This window comes from Muscardinus avellanarius (genome assembly GCF_963383645.1).
Source record: "Muscardinus avellanarius genome assembly, chromosome: 21".
Classification (NCBI taxonomy): domain Eukaryota; kingdom Metazoa; phylum Chordata; class Mammalia; order Rodentia; family Gliridae; genus Muscardinus; species Muscardinus avellanarius.
This window is the reverse complement of record NC_137807.1, coordinates 25,379,311-25,404,507: the sequence shown is the minus strand read 5'-3', so window position 1 is coordinate 25,404,507 and position 25,197 is coordinate 25,379,311. Positions and strand designations below refer to the sequence as shown.

The 25,197-nt window shown below is 53.1% G+C and overlaps 2 protein-coding genes across 2 annotated transcripts in view; one reads left to right on the top strand and one right to left on the bottom strand.

Moving 5' to 3' along the window:
* Nucleotides 1-9,521, bottom strand: part of CDC45 (cell division cycle 45) — a gene marked incomplete at both ends in the record, with an annotated part of 28,750 nt that extends 19,229 nt beyond the window's left edge. The window contains 6 exons of the mRNA XM_080717841.1: nucleotides 1,485-1,540; nucleotides 2,643-2,786; nucleotides 4,554-4,691; nucleotides 7,599-7,691; nucleotides 9,297-9,356; nucleotides 9,471-9,521. Of these exons, the coding sequence (XP_080573967.1) occupies nucleotides 1,485-1,540; nucleotides 2,643-2,786; nucleotides 4,554-4,691; nucleotides 7,599-7,691; nucleotides 9,297-9,356; nucleotides 9,471-9,521 (542 nt within the window). The remainder of the gene's footprint in view (nucleotides 1-1,484; nucleotides 1,541-2,642; nucleotides 2,787-4,553; nucleotides 4,692-7,598; nucleotides 7,692-9,296; nucleotides 9,357-9,470) is intronic.
* A 965-nt stretch (nucleotides 9,522-10,486) lies between these two features.
* UFD1 (ubiquitin recognition factor in ER associated degradation 1) lies at nucleotides 10,487-22,764 on the top strand. Its single transcript, XM_080717927.1, has 12 exons — nucleotides 10,487-10,564; nucleotides 12,801-12,933; nucleotides 13,297-13,329; nucleotides 14,424-14,545; nucleotides 15,789-15,919; nucleotides 17,071-17,143; nucleotides 17,610-17,678; nucleotides 18,404-18,469; nucleotides 18,666-18,713; nucleotides 20,695-20,783; nucleotides 21,138-21,219; nucleotides 22,684-22,764. The coding sequence occupies exons 1-12, from the start codon at nucleotides 10,562-10,564 to the stop codon at nucleotides 22,756-22,758; spliced, it is 924 nt and encodes a 307-aa protein (XP_080574053.1). The 5' UTR covers nucleotides 10,487-10,561; the 3' UTR covers nucleotides 22,759-22,764.
* The last annotated feature ends 2,433 nt before the right edge of the window (nucleotides 22,765-25,197 follow it).

The window sequence follows — 25,197 nt, the reverse complement described above, 5'->3', positions numbered from 1 at the left end:
TCTACCTCTATATTGCACCTCTGCCCTTTTTACTTTTAATTTTAAAACAGGGTCTTGCTAAGTCGCCGGGCCCTGGCCTCGAATCTGTGATCCTTTCTGTCTCAGGCTCCCAAGAATGAGGATTATAGGAGTGCACCACTGGGCTCAGCTGATTCCCTTTATTGACTATTTATTTATTTATTTTTGTGGTGCTGGGGATTGAACCTAGGGACATTCTACCATTGAGCCACGCCCCCAGCCTTTTTCTCTTCTTTTTATTTTCTTTTGTGGTACTGGGGCTGGAACTCAGGGGCATTCTACCTCCAAGCTACACCCCCAGCCCTATTTCTTATTCTTTATTTTAAAACAGGGTTTCACTGAGTTGAAAAGGGCCTCATTAAGTAGTAGCTGAGGCTGTCCTTGAACTGCGACCCTCCTGTCTCAGCCTCCCAAATGCTGGGATCACGAGCGTGTGCCACCACACCCGGCTTCCCAGCCCAATTTTTAAATTTTATTTTGAAACAGGGTCTTGCTAAGTTGATGAGAGTCTCACTACTTGCTGAGGCTGTCCTTGACCCTGCGATCCTCCTATCTCGGGCTCCCAAGTACTAGGATTACAGGTGTGCACCAACACGCCTGGCTCCCTGTTTACTCTTAAGTAAAATGGATACATGCACACTGGGAAGGCAGGTAAATGGGTACAAATCGCTTGTGGCAATGTACACTGTAAAATGACATGGTCCCAGAATCCCACTTCTGAGGACTTATCCTGAAACAATTCAAAGGAACAAGGAAGAGACAACATACTATGTGCACAACATTATTCACTGTGGCCCGACTTGGGATGGTAAAACACTGGGAGTGACATATAGTTCAAAACGCAATGAAAAGAAGCCGGGGTGGCGGTGCAGATTGGTAAACCCAGTACCTGGAAGGCTGAGACAAGAGGATCTCAGGTTTCATGCCAGCCTTAGCAAGTAGTGGGGCTCCCACCAACCTAGTGAGGCCCTGTTTCAAAATAAAAATAAAATAGGGTTGGGGTGTAGCTCAAGGTAAAATGCCCCTGGGTTCCATCCCCAGCACCACACACACACACAAAAAAAAGCAAAGCAAAAGTAAAAATAAGCACATATACACAAATAAAAAGGTCTGGAGCAAGCCAGGCGTGGTGGCGTACCCTTGTAATCCCAGCATTTGGGAGTCTGAGACTCGAGGATCGCGGTTCGCGGCCAGCCTCAGCTACTTAGTGAGGCCCTTGTAGCTCAGTGAGACCCTGTCTCAAAATAAAGAATAAAAAATAGGGCTGGGGTGTAGCTTGGAGATAGAATGTTCCTGGGTTCCATCCCCAGTACCGAGAGAGAAAAAAAAAGACGACCCAAGGTCATGTGTAGTACACGTGGCCACAGGGCTTTCTCCTGGAGTGGCCTTCTTATCCTAAAATGAAGGGAGGGGGCGCGGACAACGCAGGGGACCAGGGAGGACGGGCTCGGCCGCCGCACGCTCACCTCCGGGCCTCCCACTCTCTCCGCTGCCTCCTCTTCATGGTTTGCTCCACGATCTCCTGAGACAGGGACAAAGAGAAGGAAGGCTGAGCAGAGCAAGCATGGAGTGTCTCCCTAGAGCCAGAGAGGGTTTCATCTGGCAGAAGCCCTGGCTTAGGGCCCCGGGGGAGGGCAGGGGCTTCTCCATGCCCCACGTGCTGTTCTTGGCCCTGAGAACAGCGTGGACAGAAGGCAGGGGCGTTCTGAGAGCCTCCTCCACACAGCACTCCATGCTGACCACCCAGCTGCCCACACCCTACAGTGCCCGGGGCTCAGGGTAGCCGCCAGCCCGTACCGGGGTTCCCCAAGGACTTACCACAGTGCGTGTTTCTTACCTTCCCCCAGGGCCGGCAATGACTCTCACTTTACAATCTCATTTCATCTACCCCACAAAGACATGGCGGTAGTGCGGTGGGTGGTTTTTTTTGTTTTTTTTGGTGTATGTGGTACTGGGTGTAGAACCCAGGGGCTTTTTAACCTCTGGGCCATACTCCCAGACCTATTTTCTATATTATTTGGAAACAAGGTCTAAGTTGCTGAGAGCCTCACTAAGTAGCTGAGGCTGGCTTCAAACCTGTGCAATCCTCCTGTCTCAGCCTCCTAAGCGCTGGGATTACAAGCACTCGCCACCACGCCCAGCTCTAGTGTGGTGGTTTTAAAAAGCCATGGTCCTGCCGGGCGTGGTGGCGCACGCTTGTAATCCCCACGGCTTGGGAGGCAGAGACAGGAGGATCGCACAGGTTTGAAGCCAGCCGCGCTGGCTTAAGAGACCCTATTTCCAAATAAAAAAGTATAAAATTAGGTCTGGGAGTGTAGCCGGAGGTAGAAGGGCTTCCAGGAACCCCAGTACCACCAAAAAAAAAAAAAAAAGCCATGGTCCTTAGCCCGGCAAACTGGTGCATGCCTGAAATCTCAGTAATTGGGCTGAGACAGAAGGACCCCGTTTCAAAATAAAAAATAAAAAGGGCTGGGGGTGCAGCTCACTGGTCAAAATCCCCCCGGACCATACACACTGAAAAAATTCTGCTGTCCCCAGTTAGGCCTAGGCCTGGCAGGCTCTGGGGCTGACCTCTGAACTCTGGGAAGGCGGATCCCCCAGAATGCCGAGAGGCCCAAACACACCTCTTCTAACCGTGTTCGCTTCTCAGCAGGCTCTGACCCGTCGCTGTCGTCCCCTGAATGCTCCTCATCCTCGTCTCCGTCCCTGAAGATGTCATCGTAGGCAGGAACTTCAAGATCGTCGTCTTGTTTGATGAGTAGTCTGATCTAAGTTCAGGACAAGAAGCAATCAGCTCCCTCGACAGGACATCATTCACTGCGACGTGCTTCTCTCTTGTGAAATCGTACTATCTCCTCATCAGCTGACTGGTAAGTTTTCCCTACATACAAGTGTCCTCTAGAGGAGAGGCCCAGATGTCTCAGGACCCTGGCATCGCACCACAGGATATGCAGAAATCATAAGAACCTGAAAATGATTTTCTTGCGGTGCCGGGGATGGAACCCAGGGGCATTCTACCCCTGAGCTACACCCCAGCCCTATTTTTCATTCTTTATTTTGGAACAAGGTCTCACTGAGTTGCAGAGACCCTAAGTAACTGAGGCTGTCTGCAAACCCAGATCCTCCTGTCTCAGCCTCCCAAGTACCAGGATTACAAGTGTGCGCCGCCACGCCTAGCTCTGAAAACGATTTTACGAAAACCATCTACAGTGTACTTAAGTTGAGAAAAGCAACTCCCTCTTGCGTCACACATCAACAGAGGAAAGGCCCACAACTTGGCCTTTCATTGAGAGGCGAAGAGGTTGATCTGGAGAGGGTTTGCTCCGAATGGTCATCTGCTGGAAGGCTGGGTCCAGGGTGGCGGTGGAACCATTAAGAGATGGGACCCAGCCGGGCGTGGTGGCGCACGCTCGTAATCCCAGTACTTGAGAGGCCGAGACAGGAGGATCGCAGGTTGGCAGCCAAGCCTCGGCAACTTAGCGAGATCCTGTTTCACAATAAAAAACAAAAAGTGCTGGGGGTGCAGCTCAGAGGTACAATGCCCCTACATTCAATCCCGAATATTCCCTCTCCACACAAAAACGGGCAGGCCTGGTCTCGCAGGAGAGGATGAGTCCCTGCGCGTGTGGCAGATGCAAAGCTCCTCTAGCTTGCTTTCTCGTTTCCGGTCTTGCCAGGTGATCACCCCATCCCAACTCTTGCCCTTCCCGTCTCTCTCTCTCACTCTCTCCTGCTATGTGATGCCACCCACCAAGAGCTACTCACCAAGCAGCTGCAAGCACTGTGCTCTGGAACCTCCAGAACTGCGAGCTAAATAAACCGCTTTCCTTTATAAAGTACCTAGCCTCAGGTATCTTCTGATGACAACACAAAACAGACTAAGACAGATGTGAACCCTTAAGTGCATGCTGCTATCACTAGAAGCAATTTCAGGTTGGTTTCTCTTGGAAAGTTCCTCTTGTGAGATCTGGGGATTCTGACACCCGTGCGCAGGAGAAGATGACACCCGAGACGGCCAGGCTGTGTTCTCGACACCAGAGGTTCCAACAATAAGCACAGTACAGCGACCACAGCCTACCAAGTTTTGGTCCTTTCACCTCCTAGGTGAAACAAATCCCACAAATACATTCTGCACACACCCAGGGACGAGGTACCAAGTTTCATCAAAGATGAACGGGAGCCGGGCGTGGTGGTGCATGCCCGTAATCCCAGTACTTGAGAGTCTGAGACTGGAGGACTCCAGGTTCAAAGACAGCCTCAGCAACATAGCGAGACTCCCAGCCACCTAGTGAGACCTTGTTTCAAAACAAAAAGTAAAAAGGGCTGGGGGTGTAGCTTGAAGGTAGAAGTCCCTGGGTTCCACCCCCAGTGCCGCACACAGGAAGTGAACACAAACAGGTTCTGGTACTCAAGTGACTCCCAGTCTCACAGGGAGAGTGGACACACGCCTCGCCAAGGCCAGGCGCAACAGTGGCCGTGGCACAAAGAGGGCCAGGGAGGAGACAGCACACAAGGGGGCCCCGCGGGCCTGGTACCTGGGTGTCGTTATACACGTTCACGACGTTGACCGGCCTGTGGGTATCACACACAAAGAACACGGTGTCTTCATCGGGCTGCAGAATATCCAGGAGGTCGACATTCGCTCCACAGTTAATGAGAATAAAGTAACGGGACTGAGAAGAGGAGGGAGACGTTGTAAAGCAAAGCGCTGACGGGGCTCCTTCCCCTCTATCACACCGGGCCTGAGCCTTCTGCGGCGACACGTCACACCTAGACACGTAGTGCGGCCGAGGCGGAATGGCAAGGGCTTCAAGCGGCCGTGGCTGGCTTGCGCTGAGCGCCGTAACACGCCCTGTAGGTTGGTTGTTTCCAGGACAACAGTGCGAGGTAGGCTCTGGGGCTCTTCCCGCTTTCTGAGCAGCGCACTAAGGTCAGCCAACCCAAGCCTTGTGCGCCAGGTCAAGAAGCCAATGAGGAGCTGGGCGCAGTGGCGCACGCCTGTGGTCGCAGCTATTCGGGAGGCTGAGGCAGGAGGGTTGGAGGTTGCGGCCAGCCTGGGCAACTTAGCAAGACCTCATCTCAAAATATAATAAAAAGCTAAGACAGGGGCATCACAGGTTTGAGGTCAGCGTGCACAAACTTAGCAAGATTCTGTTTAAAGAGGGGGATCTAAGGGTACAACTCAAGGGTCGAATGCCTCTGGGTTCAATCCCCAGCACCAAAAACAGAAAAGAGAAGAAAAACAGCTAGGGACGTAGAGCCGTGGCAGAGCACTCGCCGGGCATGCGCAAAGCCCGGGGTTTAACCCCAGGTACTGCAGAAGGAAGAGAAGGACAGGAGGAGGAGGAGGAGGAGGAGGAGGAGGAGGAGGAGGAGGAGGAGCAAGAGAGTAAGGAGGAGCAGAACAAGACTTCACACGTGTAAGGGGAGCCTGGCATGGTGGTGCGGCTAGAATCTCAGCACTAACGAGGCGAGACAAGAGGACTGCGGGCTCAAGGGCGGCCTCGGCAACTAGCAAGGCCCTGTTTCAAAATAAAGGATAAAAGAGAACTGAGGGTGTAGCTCCGAGGTAGAGAGCCCTGGGTTCAATCCCCAGTATTTCTCCCCACCAAGAAACTACACTGCCAGCCCAATTTTTTATATTTATTTATTTTTGTTGTGGTACGGGGGATGGAACGCAGGGGCATTCTACTTCTAAGCTACACCCCCAGCCCTATTTTTTATTCTTTATTTTGAAACAGAGTCTCACTGAGTTGCAGAGGGCCTCACTAAGTAGCTGAGGCTGTCCATAAACCATGATCCTCCAGTCTCTGCCTCCCAAATGCTGAGATTACAAGCGTGCGCCACCACGCCTGGCTTCTATTTTTTCCTTTGAAACAGGGTCTCACTAAGTTGTGGAGGGCCTAAATAGCAGAGGCTGGCCTTGAACCTGCGATCCTCCTGTCTCGGCCTCCCAAGTACTAGGGTTACAAGTGTGCGCCACCACGCCTGGCTTTCCAGATCTTGAAATGCTATACCATGCAGGCTCTTCATGCTAATAGACTCGTATAGGTTTTTGGCCAATTTTGGGTAGTTCTCAATTCACGGGCCTCTCTATATTAATTCCTTCACTCGCGTATTTTTTTGTGGTGCTGGAGATTGAACTTAGGGGCATTTACCTCCAAGCTACACCCCCAGCCTGATTTTTTTTATTCTTTATTTTGAAACAGGTCTCATTAAGTTGCAGAGGGCCTCACTAAGTAGCTGAGGCTGGCCGCGAACCTGGATCTTCCTGTCCCAGCCTTCCAAATACTGGAATTACAAGCGTGCGTCACCACGCCCGGCTCCTAAATATTAAGTCCTTTAGCATATTCTATCACTACAGCAAAACCTTTACTCGTAAATACCCAACGGACACAGGGCCATCAGATTATGAACAAAACTCCAAGGGAGGATTTAAGTCAGAGTCCTAAAAGCCAGGCATAGAGGCGCACACTTGTAATGTTAGTACTTGGGAAGTGGAGACGGGAGGATCACTGGTTTATGGCCAGCCTCAGCAACACAGTGAGGCCCTTTGCAACTTAATGAGACCCTGTTTCAAAATAAAAACTAAAATAGGGCCAGAGGTATAGGTCAGAAGTAGAACACCCCTGGGTCCAATCCCTGGTACCATCAACCAACCAACAAACCAGTCCTAGAAGTGCCAGGAATTCCCAGACCTTCTTCATGCCCCAGCCCCTCCTGGTGCGGCTCACTGTCCCATTTCTCATTTGGTCCCGTGCAGGAGCAGGAGCAGCCCTGGCTTCTACTGTTTAAAATTCCAAAAGGACAGTATGTGCTCCTAGATTTCAAGGTGGAAACTGGATGCATTTTCTTGAAGAAAGAACATAAGATAATAATGTATCCTAAAATAATTTTTTTTTTTTTTTTTTTGCGGGTCTTAGGATGGAACCCAGAGGCATTTGACCTCCGAGCCACACCCCCTTGCCCAATTTTTTTTTTGGTGGAACCCAGAGGCTTTCTACCTCCGGGCTATACTCCCAGACCTTTTTTATATTTTATTTGGAAACAGGGTCACTAAGTTGCTGAGAGCCTCACTCAGTAGCTGAGGCTGGCTTTGAACCTGTGCGATCCTCCTGTCTCAGCCTCCCAAGCGCGGGGATTACAAGCGTGGCCACCACGCCCGGCATAATGTATCCTAAAAGAATTTTAATGCAATGCAGTTCTATTAAAAAACTGCTCAATTCCAAGCATCTCACAATCAAGTTTCTACGAAATAAGCTTATAGTTGGGTGTTTTCCACGCTCAGCATCTTGTTGTCAATTCTGTTTCTGTAAACTGAGAGTACGTCACGGGTATACACGGTGTGTTTTTGTCTTCTGTATTGCCTAATAAAAATTAAGTGTACATTTGCCAGCTGGGGGCCTAGCTTAGTGGGAGGGTACTTGTCTAGCATGCACAAAACCCTGGGTTTGATCCCAGCCCTGCAAAAAAAGAAAACACACACACACACAATTTACTGCAGAACTACAAAGAATGCTGAGTATTACGACTTCCAACTGAGCAAAAGAGAGCAAGTATTCTAGAATGTTCTCTCGTACCTGTTCTTTATGTTCAAGAAATGCAGCTTCCAGCTCTTGCCACCCGGAGACTGGGACCAGTGTGTACTGCACGTGGTCACACTGGAACAGGGCCTGGGGAGACAGCGTCTTCAAAGCCTATCTTATTTAGGACGGCCACAGCTTACATGGAAATAACACTAGAAATAAAAGCTGGCTGGGTTGAGAGACCACAGACATGTGATAAGCTAAATTTAGTCAAACAGGAACAGGATGGGGAAAGCCGGTAGGAATGTGAGCGTTCAAGGTACAGTTCTGTCACTTTGGCTGAATTTGCAAAAATCACCAAAGTAAACCATCGAGAGACATGCTGATCTTAATTCCATATATTCTGAAGAGTTCCTGACTCAAGGGCTTGACCCAAGCTCGGTGGGAAACCTGTACCATATTCAAAACTGATCTAGTAGCTAGGCATGGTGGCGCACACCTGTAATCTCAGTATGAGGCAGGAGATCACAGGTTCAAGCACAGCCTCAGTAACATAGTGAGACTTGTATTAACCTAGTAAGACCCTGCTTCAAAACAAAAAATAAAAAAGGGCTGGGGGGTACAGCTCAGAGGTGGAATGCCCCTGGGCTCAATCCCCAATACCACCGAACAAAACCCCCAAAACTCTATAAACTAGCGACCTTCCCTAACAGACCAAGTGCTCCTGTATTTCCACCACTATTCATGGCACCATTAAACCCTCAGTTGTGCCAGGCACAGTGGTACTTGGCTGTAATCTCAGTGGACAAGAGGATGGCAGGTTTGAGGCCAGTCTCTGCAACTTAGGCAGACCCTTGCCAACTTAGGGAGACCTTGCTTCAAAATAAAAAATAAGCCAGGTGTGGTGGCATGTGCTTGTATTCTTGGGAAACTGAGATGAGATGCTCTCAGGTTCAAAGCCAGACTCAACAACTTAGCAAGAGCCTCACCAACTCAGTGAGACCTTGTTTCAAAACAAAAAATAAAATGGGGCTGGAGATGCAGCTCAGTGTTGCTGGGGATTGAACCCGGGGGTTTTCCACACGGAGCTACACTCCCAGCCCTTTTTGTAAAATCTAGAAACACAGTCTCACTAAGTTGCTGAGGCTGGCTGTGAACCCGTGATCTTCCTGTCTTAGCCTCCCACATAGAAAAAAAAATTAAAAGTTAAATTAGACTACAAAGGGCTGAAGGTGTGGCCCCTGGATTCAATCTCCAGTATCACAAAAACAAAGCCAAGCAGTCATCTGACACGGATTTCTCTCTCAAACGCCACACTTGAGGGTCCACTACAGGTCCAAAGGTTTCTACGTGAACCCATTTTCTGCCAAGTTCCTATAAAACAAAAAACGACTTGCCTGGTATGGCGGGGCACACCTGTAATCCCAGGACGTGGGAGGCTGGGACAGGAAAACCACAGGCTGGAGGCCAGTCGCACAACTTAGTGAGGCCCTCAACGATTTAGTGAGACTCCGTTTCAAAGTAAACCGTGAAACAGGGCTGAGAGTGGAGCTGAGGTAGGACGTCCCTGGGTCCGGTGCCCGGGATCCCCCTCAAAACAAAGCAAAACAAAACATAACCCAGCAACAACAAGCCCACGGAGCGACTGCGCTGGGCTCAGCCTCTGGAACCCCAACACTGCCCGGACAGGGAGGTGACCCCAGGCGGCCGGTCTGCTCCCGGCTCCCCGCCCTCCGCCGGCCCACGGCTCACCTGAAGGATCTTGCACGCGCACAGGGCGTCCACGTCCGAGGCCACGAAGAGAAGGACCCTCTGTGCGGGAGAGCGGGTGGGCTGAGCGCGGCGCCCGCCCCGGCGCCCCCGGCCCGGCCCCCTCCTCCCCAGACGCGGCCGCGATCGGGGCTGGGCTCCTGGGCTGGGAGTCACCTGGGTCTGGACGAGCTCGTAGAACTCCCTGCGGAAATCGGACACGAACATAGCCACGGCGACCTGCCACCGGCGCGGCGGCGGACTCCGAGCGCTCCGGGCGCAGCCCCGACTTCCCGCCAAACCCCGGCGCTTCTCATTGGCCCGGGCCACCAACCAATAGCGTCAGGCTTCCCTTTCCTCCTTTCCGATTGGACCACTTTGGTGTGAGTGAGGGAAACGGGCCACAGCGCAAGGCCATTGGCGGTTGGCAAAGTCCTGCCCGCCTCCCAAAGAAGTATTATTTCTGAGGCAGGACGCAAACAACTTCAACTTTGACTCCTGTTTACCCAGAAACCCGCACGCGCGGTGGACATCTTTACTTTGGGACGAGACGCTGCCGACCTCACACTGGGAGGCCCAGGGAAGAGACACGTCTCGCTATGAATGACATTCAATTATACACGGATTGAAGGGGGAGCTGGGACAGGAAAACCGCGGGTTGGAGGCCAGTCGCAACTTAGTGAGGCCCTCAACGATTTAGTGAGACTCCGTTTCAAAGTAAACCGTGAAACAGGGCTGAGAGTGGAGCTGAGGTAGGACGTCCCTGGGTCCGGTCCCCGGTATCCCCCTCAAAACAAAGCGAGTTGCATTTTCAGTAGGTATCTGGTCCAGTTCGAAGGTCGATGGGAAGTGACTTCCGCCCGAGTCCAAGATGGCGGAAGGAAACCGGGGCAGGTCCCAGATGCATTCTGGGTAGTGTAGTCGAGAAGGGGAATGGACCGTACCAACTCCGCTTGGAGAGGAGCACCGTCAAGATATAATTTGATATAACTTTTAAATCATCTCTAGGCTGAAAAATAAGTCACTAAAAGGTGCTTTTAGAGCCTTTGCCGGTAAGTTTTAGATTCGAGTAAGTTTTTAGATTTCTCTCTTTTCTTTCGCAGCCGCCGCCCGGCCTCGACGCCCCCCGTCTCGGGCCGCCCACTTCCGGTGAGCCGCCCGCGGGTCCGGCTTCATTGCGGCGGCGGCGGCGGCGGCGGCTCAGTCTCCCGAGCGCCTCGGTCGTAGCTGCCCCTGGAGAAGCGGCGTCTGCGAAGCCGGTGTCCATCATGGTGAGCGCGGCCGGGGAGCGGGTGGGGCGCGGGGCCGAGGCCGGGTGGAAGCGGGGCCCAGGCGGGGCGCAGCCGTGGCCGGCGGCCGAGCTGCCGAGTCACCGGCCTGAGGCCGGGCCGGCCGGGCGCTGGCGGACCCGGGCTGCGAGCCCCCGGCGCGTCCCGGGCGGCCGGTGCGGGGCGCGCACTCCGTCTCGGCGCGACCTGAGCCCCTTGAGAAGGGAACCGACGCGCGGGCGCCCACCCCCGGCCCCGCGAGCGCTCGACGCGCCCCAGGTTTCCGTCAACTCGGAGTTCGTTGGAAGCCGGGCCATGGCGGACGCTCGTAATCCCAGTGTTTGGGAGGCTGAGGCAGGGGGATCGCAGGTTCGCAGTCAGCCGAGGACCTAGGCTGACAGCAAGTTAGCGCGACCGTGGTTCAGAATAAGGCTCAGGGTGTCTGTGGGTCAGAGGTAGAATGCCCCTGCGTTCAGCCCCCAGCCCCCCCCCCCCACACACACACACAGGGAAAGATGTCGGAGGGGATCAGGCTCCCCAGGGAGAACCCGAGGTCATGGGCACCCCGGCCTGGGAGCTCCAGCTCTTTGCCTGTTCCTCCAGCTGTATGCATTTTCAAAGTGCCTTCGTTTATAAACTGGCCGCTTTCAGGAAAGGTAACAATAGTAGCTGTTCTGGCTGAGGTGGGGTGGGAGTCCTGGGTATGGACCCCAGGGGCATTCTCCGTCTGAGCTGCATAGCCGGCACTTGTTTTTGTTTTTTATTTTTGGAACAGAGTCGCGCTAGATTGCTGAGGTTGTCTACAAACCTAGGGTCCCTTGTCTCAGCTTCCCAACTCCTGGGATTGCAGGCCGGGCGGTTTTTCTTTACACAGTTTTTCTTTGCTGTCTCCTTTAATCCCTGTCATCCCCTTGGAGACAAGGATGATATCTTTTAACCATGAGCAAACAGAGGTTTATAGAAATTGTTTCCTTGAGGTGGCAAAAGCGAGGCATGGAGGTTTGAAGCCAAGTCTGGCTGCAGAGCTGACTCACTGCCACAGTATATAGCAGCACCTCAGTGTCACCTTCTTATTAAAAACAGAGACTTGTGCCGTGCATGGTGGAGCACGCTCGTAACCCCCAGCGCTTGGGAGACTGAGACAGGAGGATCAGAGGGTTGAGGACAGCCTCAGCAAGTGGTGAGACTCAGCAACCTAGGAGACTGTGTTTCAAAACAAAATAAAATATTGGGCTGGAAGATGTAGCTTGGAGGTACAATGCCCCTGAGTTCAATGCCTAGTACCATGGGAAAAAAATTAAAAGGCTGGGAGTGTAGCTCAGGGCTCAGGGGTAGAATGCTTCTAGGTTCTGGGTTCAGCTTTCAGTGCTTAGATATAAGAAATAAAAAGGGCCAGTGTAAAAATTGGAGGTAGAATACCCCAGGTTCAGTCCCCAGTACCAATAAATAAGTAAATGATGAGCAAAGAGAAAAAGAAAAGCAAGGAGTAATTGTTAGATTTTATCCTAATACCAGAATAAGTAAATAAATAGGCAGAATTGTCAGTGGAAGAACTAGCAGAGGCAGGCGCGTGACAAGTGCGGAGCCTGGGCCTGTCTGTAAGTCTCAGAGGTGTGCCCAGCATGTGCCAGAGGCCCCGCCTCCATCCTGCCAGTAGAAGTGGGGAGGGGGACAGCCCTGAAAGACCGGAAGCGCAGGCTCGGCGTGGCCAGTTTGTCCTAAGACCCCACTGTCTGCAGGTGGAGGCCAGCGCAGGGACAGAACGGTGTGGGCTGTGCTGCCCAGGCCGGCAGAACGCTGGCTAGGCGAGATTCCCTACATCGTGGTCTCGGTCTCTTCAGCTGCCTTTAGCATCATTAGTGGCCCTGGTGTTCTGGCTGTGGTGGTGCACACCTATATTCTCAAGCTACTCAGGAGGATTGCAAATGTGAGGCCAGCCTCAGCAAGTGAGGCTATCGAAGTAAAAAGTTTGAAGAGCTGGGGATATAGCACAGTGGTAGAGAGTTCAGTCACCAATACTGCAGAGAAAGCAAAAACAAACCTGGTGTGTCTTGGCTTTCGGGGTAAAGACACGTACCTGTAAGCTGGCAGGTGCACATGCCTGTGGTCCTGAATACACACTTGAGCCTAGAGGTTTGAAGCCAGCGCTTGAGGACAATAGCGAGATCCCATCTCAAAAGAGAAAAAAGAAGCGTGCCTTTGTTCTGCTCTAATGCCAGCCCCACTTTCCTCCTTCCAGTTCTCGTTCAACATGTTCGACCACCCGATCCCACGGGTCTTCCAGAACCGCTTCTCCACACAGTACCGCTGCTTCTCCGTGTCCATGCTAGCGGGGCCTAATGACAGGTCAGATGTGGAGAAAGGAGGGAAGAGTATGTGCTTGTTTTTCTTTGAATAGTAACCTTTCCTGCCCTCGGTCTGCGGAGCGTGGAGCCTTCCCTAGCTTGCTTTGCATGTGGGCGCCAGAAGCTAGTTACAGCAGTGTCGCTGGTCCCGGGCTTGCCAAGTGGGTTGGGTGTGCTCGTTATGAGTACATTTATTGGACATATGCCCAGAAGCCATTTGGTCCCCCAGTAAGTGACATCCAGGGAGATTCTTCATGAAAGATCCTTGGGGAACTCTGCTACCCTGAAAATGCCATTTCAAACTTCTTTTAGATGTAACAGAAACTGCATCTTGCCTTTGGTCTATTTTTGTTTTAATTTTCTTAATATTCTTAAATATTCCTTCCACAGTAATTATGCCGCCCTCGGCCCTTGATCAGCTCAGTAAGTACTTTCTGAGTGACTTGAGAACGTAGATCACGCAACAGGGATGACTGGGGTCAGCACGGGCTCTGGGGTGCATCCAGACGCAGGTGACCTCGCCAGTGCCTAGTCAGGAGTTGTCCCCGGCGGTGCCTGCTGGCCGGGGGAGCCGCGTGTGGTGGTGACCAGCTGTGGGCTCCCCATTGCCCTCTGAAGGGGTCCTCTCCTGGCCCTGAGCGTCACCCTGTAATAGGAGGGGCGGCCATCCTCGCGGCTCCGGTGCTGCTTCCGGACCTCGCCAGGGCTTCTGCCCATTCGTCACTGACCTTGCTTTATTAGGATTTCAGGGGGAGCCCGCTTTCCCTCCTGATGCTGAGTTGATGTTTGCCCACCCCAGTCACACAGGGAATCCGAAATTACAAGACGCAGGGCCACTGCTCTGGTGGAAAAGATCAGGGGCACAGAGGTTGGGGCTCAGACACTTCTCTACGTCATAGCTAATGCTGGGTGTGATGGCACGTATTTGTAATCCCAGGACTTGGGAGGCTGAGACAGGAGGGTCGCAGGTTGGCAGCCAGCCTCAGCTACTTAGTAAGACCCTGTTTCAAAAACAAAAAGGTCTGAGAGTATATCTCAGAAATAGAATGCCCCTGGGTTTAATCCCCAGAACCAGAAGAAAAAAAAAAAATACATTTGGGAATCAGTAGCCTTGGGCCCTTGGCTGGAGCCTGATCCAGGTCCCCCTTGGCCAGCTGTGACTCCTCTGCAGTGGGAGGTGCCTGGGGAGGGGCCGGGCCCTGGGCCTGGGCTCCTGGCTGCCAGAGCAGTCACTTGTGATTGAGGCGGCCATCCTCGCTGCGCCTTGGCTCAGTGCCGCTTCCAGGCCTCGCCCGTGCTCTGCACAGGCTTTGTCTGGTTGGGACTGGGGAGGCCAAGGGAGCCCGCTTTACCTCCCAAGTGCTGCGTGGACTTCTGTTGCCGTTAGTCCAGCCTCACAAGCTCCAGTCGGCCTCTGTGGCTGAGTCCTCAGCCTTAAGCCAGTGGCGTCCACTGGGTGAACAGGGCTTCTCTCTCCACAGGTACCTATCTGACCCATGCCTCTTAACCTTTCTTAGGCCGACTTAACATCACCTATCCCATGCTGTTCAAGCTGACCAATAAGAATTCAGACCGCATGACGCACTGCGGGGTGCTGGAGTTTGTGGCCGACGAGGGCATCTGCTACCTTCCACACTGGGTGAGTGACTTTGACCCCTGAGTCCGAGTGTAGATGCAGGTGCTGAGCCCATCCCTCCTACAGGGACAACCGTGCCTGCCACGGTGAGGACGACCGTCCTCTTCAACAAGGGCCCAGGGCCCTTCACAAGTGCAGCGCTGGCCAGCTTCTCACTCAGGAGCGCCGCGCCCGTGCCTCCTGCTGCCGGGCTTCTCCTGAGCTGCTTTCTTGTCCAGGCTGACTAGGCCTGAGAGCAGCGGGGCTCTTACTTAGACCTCAGAACCCAGACCCGTCTTGCTTCCTCCGTGCCAGCCTGAGCACTCGGCCCCTCCTGTCCTTGCGGTGTGTGCAGTCATGGCCCCCGAGCTCTGGGAGGCTGGCGTGCCAGCAGCCCTGCCCTTCTGTCTCGCGAAACCCCTCTGCTCACCCACGGGCTAAAGAGGGGGTGCGGACACAGGGCGAGGGGCAGCTTGAAGGTTCTCTTCCAGCACAGACTTGGTTTGGGTCCACTGTCTAAGTTCTTTGAGCACAGTGAGCGAGCAGACTGAGCCCCTTCCTTGAGGTCCCCAGGAGGCCTCCTGGCGTGAGGCTGGGGGCCTGCCTGCCTCTCCCTGTGCTGGTCCGCCAGCTCCTGGCATGGGCAGCAGAGGGCGTGTGACCAGCAGTATCCCTCAACGATTGGCTGGGCTGGGTGAGAGCTGGCCTGCCTTCTAGGAGCTGGGCCCCACCCACTGGCTAGAGACCCATGCCGGGACCTGCGGGATTCCTCCTTCAGCCTGGTCTCCTTGTCTCTGGCCCGAGGCTCGCTGCACTGCAGTGCCCCAGCTTCTCACACGCCAGGTTTCCTGCCTTTGTTTTCCGCCATCGTCTGCCCAGCTGGGTGGTTTAATGGAGGTGTGGGGTGTCTGGTATCTCTGGGGCCTCCTCCTCTGGTGCTCCAAAGAGGTTTGCCTTGCCTCCTGCTGGCACTTAAGCGCAGGCCATGTGCCCAGGAGGTGAGCATCCCCAGGAGGTGGGTGCCCCGGAGGCCTGGAGTTGGTGGCAGCACACTGGGGCCACAGCGGCCTCGGTAGCACCCTTCCGTGGCCATCTTCCTTCCATGCGTTTCCCTCACTTGACCTCCCTCCTTCCTGGCGTTGCTTCACGAAGAAATGACCTGTTCTCTGGTCCTTGTCTCCACCTTCTTCGGGGAACCACACGTGCCTGGCCTGTTCCCGGCAACCACCTCCTTGTCTCAAGCTTTATGCAGCCTCCTTCCTTGTAGATGATGCAGAATTTGCTGTTGGAGGAAGGAGGCCTGGTTCAGGTGGAGAGCGTCAACCTGCAAGTGGCCACGTACTCCAAATTCCAGCCTCAGAGCCCAGACTTCCTGGACATCACCAACCCCAAAGCAGTGTATCCTTTGGAGATGCTCCTCCAGGTGGAGGCGGGCACCGGCCCCTCTGCACGACGGGCGCCTTGTTCAGCCTTCCTGCATTGGCGCCCGCCATCTGTGACTGAACTTGTGGTTTGAGAATGCAGCTGGACATGGTGCATGCCTGTAATCCCAGTTCTTGGGAGGCTAAAACAGGAGGATCACAGGTTCAAGGACAGTCTTGGCAATTTAGCAAGATCCTGGCCCAAAATGAATAAAATAGGGCTGGGGGTTTAGCTCAAGGTGAATGCCCCTGGGTCTGGGTTTAACCCCTAATACCCTCCCCCCAAAAAAGAATAATAGCGTTCAGCCAACCAGTCCGCCTGGCACCTGGCCTGGCGAGTGGGCTGACTGTCCCGCGGCCGCCTCTGCTCACTTTGCAGACGTTTCCTAGAGGCCACCGCGGGAATGGGTTTCGGCTCACCTGTCCCACCCAAGGAGGTGACGACCCATCATCCTGCACTCTCGGCCGCTCCGTGGACCCCTACGTTCCCAGCCAGGCAGCCGCACTGCACCAGGCTCTCTCAGAAGCAGAAAGACAGGCTTTAGGGCCCAGTGGTTTTTGTTTTTCACTTTTCTTTTAAATGTTCATCTCTAAACTGAAGCCAGGCCTGTGTGTTTCTTTTTTAGTGGTACTGGGGATAGAACCCAGAGGCATTCTTCTTCCAAGATACACTCCCAGCCCAATTTATTCTTGTGTTTTGAAACAGGGTCTATGTTGTGGAGGGCCTAAGTTGCTGAGGCTGGCTAGATCCTCCTGTCTTGGCCTCCCACATACTAGGATTACAGGCACGTGGCCCTTCAAATTTTTTTGGATTTTTAGACAGGGTCTCACTCAGTTGCCCAGGCTGACCTCGGCCTTGTAATCCTGCCTCTGCCTCTCCCCGGTAGCTGAGGTTGACAGGCGTGCACCACCATGCCTAGTTAAGCTGCATGGAGGGGTATTGTTTTGTTTAATGGTGCCAGGTATCAAACCTAGAGACTGGTGTGTGCAGGTCAAGTACCCCACTGCGTTTTTGGTCTCAGCGTGGGGCCCATCAGGGACAGCATGGGAATCACCCAGTTGCGCAGACACTTCTCGTAGATGAGAACGTACATTTTACCACGTTGCCTTGACAGTCTGTGCCTGCAGATTGGAAAATGCGCTGAGAAACTTTGCCTGTCTGACCACCGGGGATGTGATTGCCATCAACTACAATGAGAAGGTGGGTGAGCCTGGCTGGGCATAGGCGTGCCAGCAGGAGCTGGCTGCGTGGTCCATTCTGGTGTGTGAATGGGGCTTTTTAAAAGCTGCATGTGCTGGGTCTTCCCACCCAGCATGGCCCGCTGTTTGCTTTTTCAACTCTTCCTTGAGCTCTTATTGTGAGCCCTGATTCAACAGCTGCCTTTGTAGAATCGACGTGTTTACAGGTGAGAATGCTGTTGCATTTTCTGTGGGTGTCTGGCGAGGTGGTGAGCATGTTGGGCAGTGGGATGCTAACTGCCCTGTCTGGTGGACCCTCCCGTGGGGAGCAGTGGCGCCTCCCCAGCAGCACTGCCTGAGGGAGTGGTGTGGCCGGCATGGGTCATGGGCGTGAAGGCTGTGCCACAGGAGCCTGGTCGAGTGCCAGGCGCCGGCCACAGCCCTCAGTGCGGCCTCCGAGCCCAGCTGGCCCTGTGTTCTCCCTGCAGATCTACGAGCTGCGCGTGATGGAGACCAAGCCTGACAAGGCCGTGTCCATCATAGAGTGCGACATGAACGTGAGTGCTTTTCCTCGCTTCGCTGAGTTCAGACGAGGGCCCCGGGAGGGGCATGTGTGGCCTCCACTGTTTGGTGAACAGGAAGGAGATACTGCCAGACGCTCTGAGGAGGCCTTTCACCAGGGAGCGAGCCAGGGTGGGGGCGCAGTGTCCCGGTCAGCGCACACCTGCCGAGGAGTGCGTGTTCTTAGCTAAGGGTGCCTCAGCCTCCTGAGGAGGAGCAGCCGATCCCCACGCCCTCCGGAGGACGCAGGGAACGGCCCACGGAGGGTCGCGTGTTGTCTGTCATCATTGACGTGACGTTCTTAAGGCATCAGAACAACAGAACAGGGAAGACGGGCTTTGCAGGGACACGGGATCCCTATGGTACTGGGGGTCAAGACCTTGAGAACGGTGGCGGGAGCCAGGCGTTCCTTGGAGGCTGAGGCAGAGGACACAAAGCCTGGGGCCAGCCCGGGGAACTTAGTGAGAACACCTTGTCTCAGGGAGGAAATGTGCTCAGTGGCAGAATTCCTCTGGATACCTAGACCTCCGTGGCGAGAGCCGTTCTGTGTGGAGGCGCAGAGTTTGCCACCATCGATGTGCTGGCAGCGGTGCTGGCCTGGCGTGTGAGCTGCTGTAACTGGGCAGAGTGCACCAGGCGTTGTAGCCGCAATTTAACAAAACAGGTAAGGAATCTGAGCATGGCCTGTCTCAGACTTCTGCCCTTCATCTTGGACACACAGGTGGACTTCGACGCCCCCCTGGGCTACAAGGAGCCGGAAAGACAAGCACAGCACGAGGAATCGCCTGTGAGTGGCCCTCCGGGGCCCCGTCCCAGCCCACCGCCCGTGCCTCCTCGCACCGGTGCTGCTTCGCGTGGGGCTGCGCCGACAGCCATCCTTCTTGGGAGACAGTGTGTCCTTGCTTTGGGGTGGAGCGGCTTGCACTGGGGCAGCACTGGGCAGCCCTGCCCAGAAGCTCAGCCTCTGCTTTATCTCCCTGCAGGAAGGCGAAGCTGACCACAGCGGCTATGCTGGAGAGCTGGGCTTCCGAGTGAGTACAACCAACGTCCGCCCGGGCGCCTCTGGGCCAGGGCGCTCAGCGCAAGCTGCTCTCTGATCCCACCAACGCCCGTGTTGGTGAGGGGTGAGCTCTGGTACCTGTGCACACACAGATCAGGCCCTTGCTCGGCTCCGGGCCTTTTACACAGTTACTTGCTCCCCGATTCCTAACAAGCCTGGAAGGCAACCACAGCTTTGTCGTGTTCTTTTCTTTTCTCCAGTACTGGAGATTGAACCCCAGGGATATTCTACCTCTGAGCTACACCCCCAGCCCTGTTTTTATTCTTTATATGAAACAGGGTCCTGCCAGGTTGTACAGGGCCTCACTAAGTAGCTGAAGCTGGCTTCAAACCTGTCATCTTCCTGTCTCAGTCTCCCAAATACTGGATTACAAATGTGTGCCACCGTACACATAGTACTGAGCTATCTTATTCTTTTTATTTTTATTTTTATTTTTATTTTGGTGGTACTGGGGTTCCTGGAAGCCCTTCTACCTCTGGGCTACACTCCCAGACCTATTTTTTTTTTATACATTTTTATTTGGAAACAGGGTGTCTTAAGCCAGCACGGCTGGCTTCGAACCTGTGTGATCCTCCTGTCTCTTCCTCCCAAGCGCGGGGATGACAGGCGTGCGCCACCATGCCCGGCTGAGCTGTCTTATTCTTTTTAAAACATTTCCACCTGTGCCAGGTGCCGTGGCAAATACCTTTAATGCCAGTATTTGGGAAGCTGAGCTTAGAAGATTGCAGGTTAGAAGGCAGTGTGTAGTAACTTAGACTCTGCTTCAAAATTTAAAAATAAGCTGGGTCCAGTGGCATATGCCTATAATCCCAGTACTCAAGAGGCTGAGACAGAGGCTGGGCGTGGTGGCGCATGTTTGTAATCCCTGCGCTTGGGAGGCTGAGACAGGAGGATCGCACAGGTTTGAAGACAGCCTCAGCTACTTAGTGAGGCTCTCAACAACTTAGTGAGACCCTGTTTCCAAATAAAATATAAAATAGGTGTGGGAGTATAGCCCGGAGGTAGAAAGTCTCTGGGTTCCACCTCCAGTACCACCAAAAAAAAAAAAAAGAGGCTGAGACAGAAAGATCACAAGTTTGAGGCCAGCCTCAGGAACTTAGTGAGGTTTTCCACAACTTAGACCAGTTCCAAAAAATAAAATAGGGCTGGGGTGTAGCTCAATAGAATACCTCTGGGTTCAGTCCCCAGCACCACAAAGAAGAAATAAATGTAAATAAGATAGGGCTGGGGATGTAGCTTGGAGGTTCCATCCCCAGCGTGTGTGTAGGTGTGTATCTAACACGCATGTGCGTGCAGTTTCCCTACCAGAAAGTCAGAGCCGCTGTGCGTGGTGGCGCACGCTTGTAATCCCCGTGCTCGGGTGGCAGAGACAGGAGGATTGCGCAGGTTCGAAGCCACCCTTGCTGGCTTAAGAGAGCCTGTTTCCAAATAAAAATATAAAATAGGTCTGGGAGTGTAGCCCAGAGTTAGAAGGGTTTCCAGGAACCCCAATACCACCAAAAAAAAAAAAAAAACCATAAAGTCAGAGCCGTGTAACAGGCACACGGTCCGCCTCTTAGGTTAGCAGTTCCCACGTTTGCGTTATCCTCTTCTGAAATCATGCCGTTTTCTCAGACCACACCATCTGAAAGTAAGCTGCAGATGCAACCCTCGCACGGCTCCTGGCCAGGCTTCCTGGAGACAGGCGCGTAGCTCGTGTGCAGCACGGGGTGCCTTGGCACAGGGCTCGCCAGGACCCAGCTGGTGCTGGTGCGCCCCGCAAGGCCGGGCCCAGGCCCTTCGCCCATCAGTGGCCGCTCTCGGGCCCGGCACTCCTGACGGGTGGATGCAGCAGTAGCGAGCGAGGGTCTGGGTCCTGAGGAGTCTGGGTTGCGCACCCCGCGGCAGCGTGTGCGCAGAGGATGCACCTCGGCCTTGAGGTTTCGCCAACAGTCCTCCTCTCACCTGCCTAGGCATTCTCCGGCTCCGGGAACAGACTGGACGGGAAGAAGAAAGGGGTAGAGCCCAGTCCCTCCCCAATCAAGCCTGGAGACATTAAGAGGTGGGTGTGCTGCGGTCGGCAGGAGGGACTCCTCCCCCAGAGGGAGGTGTGGGTCTCCTCTGGCTGCATGAGTCAGCTGTCTACGAGACATGTGTGTGCAGAATTCCCAGCCTCTTAGGAACAAGCGAGAGGAGCCTAGGGGCTGTGGCTCAGGATGGCCCTTCGCCACGGGCCAGAAGCAGATTTGGGTTGCCACCCAGTGCTGGTGCTGAGCCAGGAGACCACCTGCCTCCTGGACCCTTGCTGGAAGGACCCGAGCTGACGCTCAGTCTCCTGCTCACCCTCTGCTGTCAAAAGCAAGTGCTAGTCCTTTTCTCCCTGGAACTAATGTTTCTCCTTGTGTCTCCTCTTCAGAGGAATTCCCAATTACGAATTTAAACTTGGTAAGATAACTTTCATCAGGAATTCGCGTCCGCTGGTCAAGAAGGTTGAAGAGGTGAGTCTGCCCTGCTGGAAATGGGAAGTTTTACTCACTGCTGCTGACAGGTTCTCACCGTTCTGAATGAGGCCTTTCTGCCCTGTTTTCCCCTAGCCGGGCCACATCTTGACAGCCTGTTGCTTCTGAGGCTTCTGGGGCTTATAGGCTGGGCCTGGGCCGTCAGGGCAGCTCCAGGTTCTGCCCCCAGAGAGCCGGGCACCAGGGGCCCAGGTGCACGTCTCATTTTGCTTCCTTTTGGTAGAGACCTGGAGCTTCCAGTCTGGACACCTTCCAGCTGAGCTGGATGACCGTGGGATGGGAAGGAGAGGGCGGAACACCCTACAGACGGGAGTGCTTGGAGGCGGGTGGGCTGGCTTGCTGCAGAGCAGCCTTCGGTGTGTCGCGGTGGGCTTGTCCCCATGCTGCAGTCTGCTCACTGGCGTGCCTGGCCTGAGATTCCTCGAGTTAGCACGGTGTTGGGAAGCAAACGTGGCGCCAAAGCAGGCCTAGCATCCTGCCGGCGCAGAGCTGCGGCCTAGCACGTTGCCCTCCAGGCGGGCTGTGCGTAACTAGCTCTATAGAAGGCAGGCACAGCTGGACTTGCTGGGCGCTGTGGGGGAACCCAGGGGCGTCTGCCTCTTATTTTTTTATTTTGAAAGGGTCTCACTAAGTTGCTGAGGCTGGCTTTGAGCCTGCAATCTTCCTGTCTCTTACCTCCAAGTACTGAGATTACAGGTGTGCACTACAGCACTTGGCTCAGATCTGTTTCATTCATAAATAGTTTAAGAAGTGTTTGATTAAGGCAGGAGTGGTGGCGCATGCCTGTAATCCCAGCAGTTTGGGACCCTGAGACAGGAGGATCACGGTTTGAGGCCAGCCTTAACAAGTAGTGAGACTCTCATCAACCTAGTGAAACTGTTTCAAAATATAAGTGAAATAGGGCTGGGAGTGTAGCTCAGAGGTAGGATGTCCCTGGATTCCATCCCCAGTAACAGAAAAAGAGAAATGCATTTTCAGTATTTTCAGCTTAACAGTGTTTCAACTTACAGTGGGTGTTTCAGGAGATAAGCCTTCCATTAAGTCAAGGAGTGTTTGTACGTTCAACCTGCAAAGGACTTCAGTGGCAGGCTCCTATTTGTGATTCAGTGTAATAAATTATGATTTGTATTTCTAGTGTGTGTGTGTTGGGGGTACTGGGCCTTCTACCTCTGGGCTGTATCCTCAGTCCTATTTCCGTAGTTTTACATGGACACAGGCTCTCACTCAGTTGCTGAGGGCCTTGCTGTACGGCCGAGCTTCCTTTGAACCTGCAGTCACAGGGATGTGCCTCCACGTCCAGCTTGTATTTATATTTGAGACATTTTTTTTATTGCAAATAATGTGAAAGTAAAGAAAATGAGTGGATAGTACATAACTCCACAGGATAAGCCATTTATTGTGAACCTCCAGGAAGATTTCTGAAAATGGTATCTTCACACCTAGGATGAAGCTGGAGGCAGATTCGTCGCTTTCTCTGGAGAAGGACAGTCATTGCGTAAAAAGGGACGAAAGCCTTAAGTTGGGACCGTTGGCTGATCGGAAAATAAAGAATCAATTGCAACACACTGGCTTTCAGTCACTGGCTCTGACGAGGATAGACTCCCATCAGAGAGTGCCCTGTCCCGTAAGCTTTGTTTAGTTACTGAGAATTACCAGGCTTGGCCAGGGCGCGGTGCAGCGGGGGTTGGTGGTTGAGTGCTGGGTCTGGGGAGAGAAGGCGCTGCCCCTGGGGTTCGCACTCAGCGTGCGGCCTTCCTCGCGCCCCCTCGCTTCCCACAACGCCAGCGGGGGATCAAGCTGCTCGCGCTGACCGTGTTCTTTCTCTTTGTCATTTTTCTTTATCCCCGGTCAGTCACATAGGCGTTGTCTTTGACCTAGAAAAAAGTGGTTTAAATAGATGTGTGCTCTAAAAATAGTGCCTATCCTGCTACCTGGCTGCTTTTATAAGTATTCAAGAAAGGGTGTTTCTCTTTTTATTTGACATGCTGATTTTTTCCAAAAGTATTACTACTCAGAAAGAAAACCTTATCTGTATGAGCTCATACTTTTTTTTTATTTCATATGGAAATAACTGGCTCATTAGTAAACCTATAATAAAACAATTCCATGATGAAGCCAGATGAAAATGTTAGAATGAATAAACTCTGAAGGTATGTTCATTTCTCCTTCTCTACCCCCAACATTGCCATTTTAATTATTAAATTCTCCCAGGTTCTGCTGGCCACAGTTTTGTCTGTTTAACAGTTTGTTTTGCTTTGTTTTTGGTGCTGGGATTGAACCCAGAGCCTCATGAACACTGAACTCTACCACTAGCTGCACCCTGGTCCCAATTATCTGGTTGAATTTGGCCTCAGATTTTCATTTTCTACGTGAGATCTCTTGCTTGACATGCTAATGCAACCATTTTAAGTTTGTTTTTTGGGAATAATTCGAAATTGAGTATTTTAAGTGAAGTTTTCTCTTTAAAACTTTTCTGTTATAAAAAGTTTGCAGACTTTGCTACACAGTATCTGCTGTGTATTCAGTGAAACTTACATACACAGATTAAAACACTGATGCCAGGAGCCTGCGTGAGGCAAGGCGGGTACTGGGGCCTCTGAGGTCAGGATAACAACCTGCCGAAGGGCTAGACCGGTGCTGGGGCCAGCAAGGCCGGCATCGGAGCCTGCCGTGAGGCGAGGCCAGCATCGGAGCCTGCCGTGAGACATGGCCAGTGCTGGGGCCTCCTAACCCGGGAACAGAACCTGCCGAGGGGTTAGGCCGGTGCTGGGGCCAACGAGGCCGGGATTGGAATCCTGCCAAGGGGTTAGGCCGGTGCAGGGGCCAGTGGCCAGCATCGGAGCCTGGCGTGAGGCAAGTTCACTCCTGCGGCCTCCAAGGCCGGGACCAAAGCCAGCTTAGGGGTTAGACCGGTGCAGGGGCCAGCGAGACCAGAACTGGGGCCTCCCATGAGGCAAGGCCGCTGCTTGAGCCAGCGAGGTCTGGATCAGTCCACTGAGTAGCCAGGCCACTACTGGGACCATCAAGAGTGGGATCGGTACTTGCAACGCAGCATGCACAGAGAAATATCGCAGAAAATATAAATCAGACGCTTCTCTTAATCAGCAATAACTAGGAGGAAAAGGGCAACAGGAAGAGGTTGAGCTATAGAAAGGGCCCTATAGTGAAGCAACTAATGTGACCAATCAGAGAGTATGTAATACTGGAGGAAGGAGCCTCTTTAAAACGCAGGAGGTACATAAACAAATGTATCAAAGTAAATCACCAAAGAAGCATGGGATGGAGGGAGGGGCAGGGAATGGGATGGGGGCTGGAGGAGGGCTAATTGGATGATGTGTGCTTGTATATCCTCTCAAGTCTTGTACTCCAATGTGATTGATATATGACTACAATGCACCAATTTAAAAAATAAATTAATAAAAAAATAATAAAATAAAACATTGATGCCCTCTAGGCTTTGCTTAGGTGCATGGATTGGTGGTTGGGCCACTAAGCAGAAGTTGGTGCCCAACTGCAGGGGCCCCATGTTCCATCCTGCTGCTAGAAAGTTCTTCTCTGGTGCTTGTCCCAGAGAATATGGGGACAAACAAGACATTCTGTCTCTGAGCTACACTTGAGTGCTATTTTATTTTTAATTTGGAAATAAGGTCTGGCAAAGTTGCGGAAAGCCTCACTGAGCTGCTGAGGCTGGCCACGAGCCTGTGATCCTTCTGTCTCAGCTTTCCTGCCAGGGTTGCAAGTGTATGCCACCACACCCAGCCAGGACTCTTCTTGTAGACAGGAAAGGGCCACTTTGGGCAGAGGTCCTCTTCACTCAGGAGAGGAGAGGAGCCAGGCAAAGTTGGCACATACCTGTAATCCCAGTACTCAGGAGGCTAAGACAGGAGGATTGTAGGTTTGAGGTCAGCCTTGGCAATTTGTCAGGATCCTGTTTCAAAATTTAAAAAAAAAGGGCTA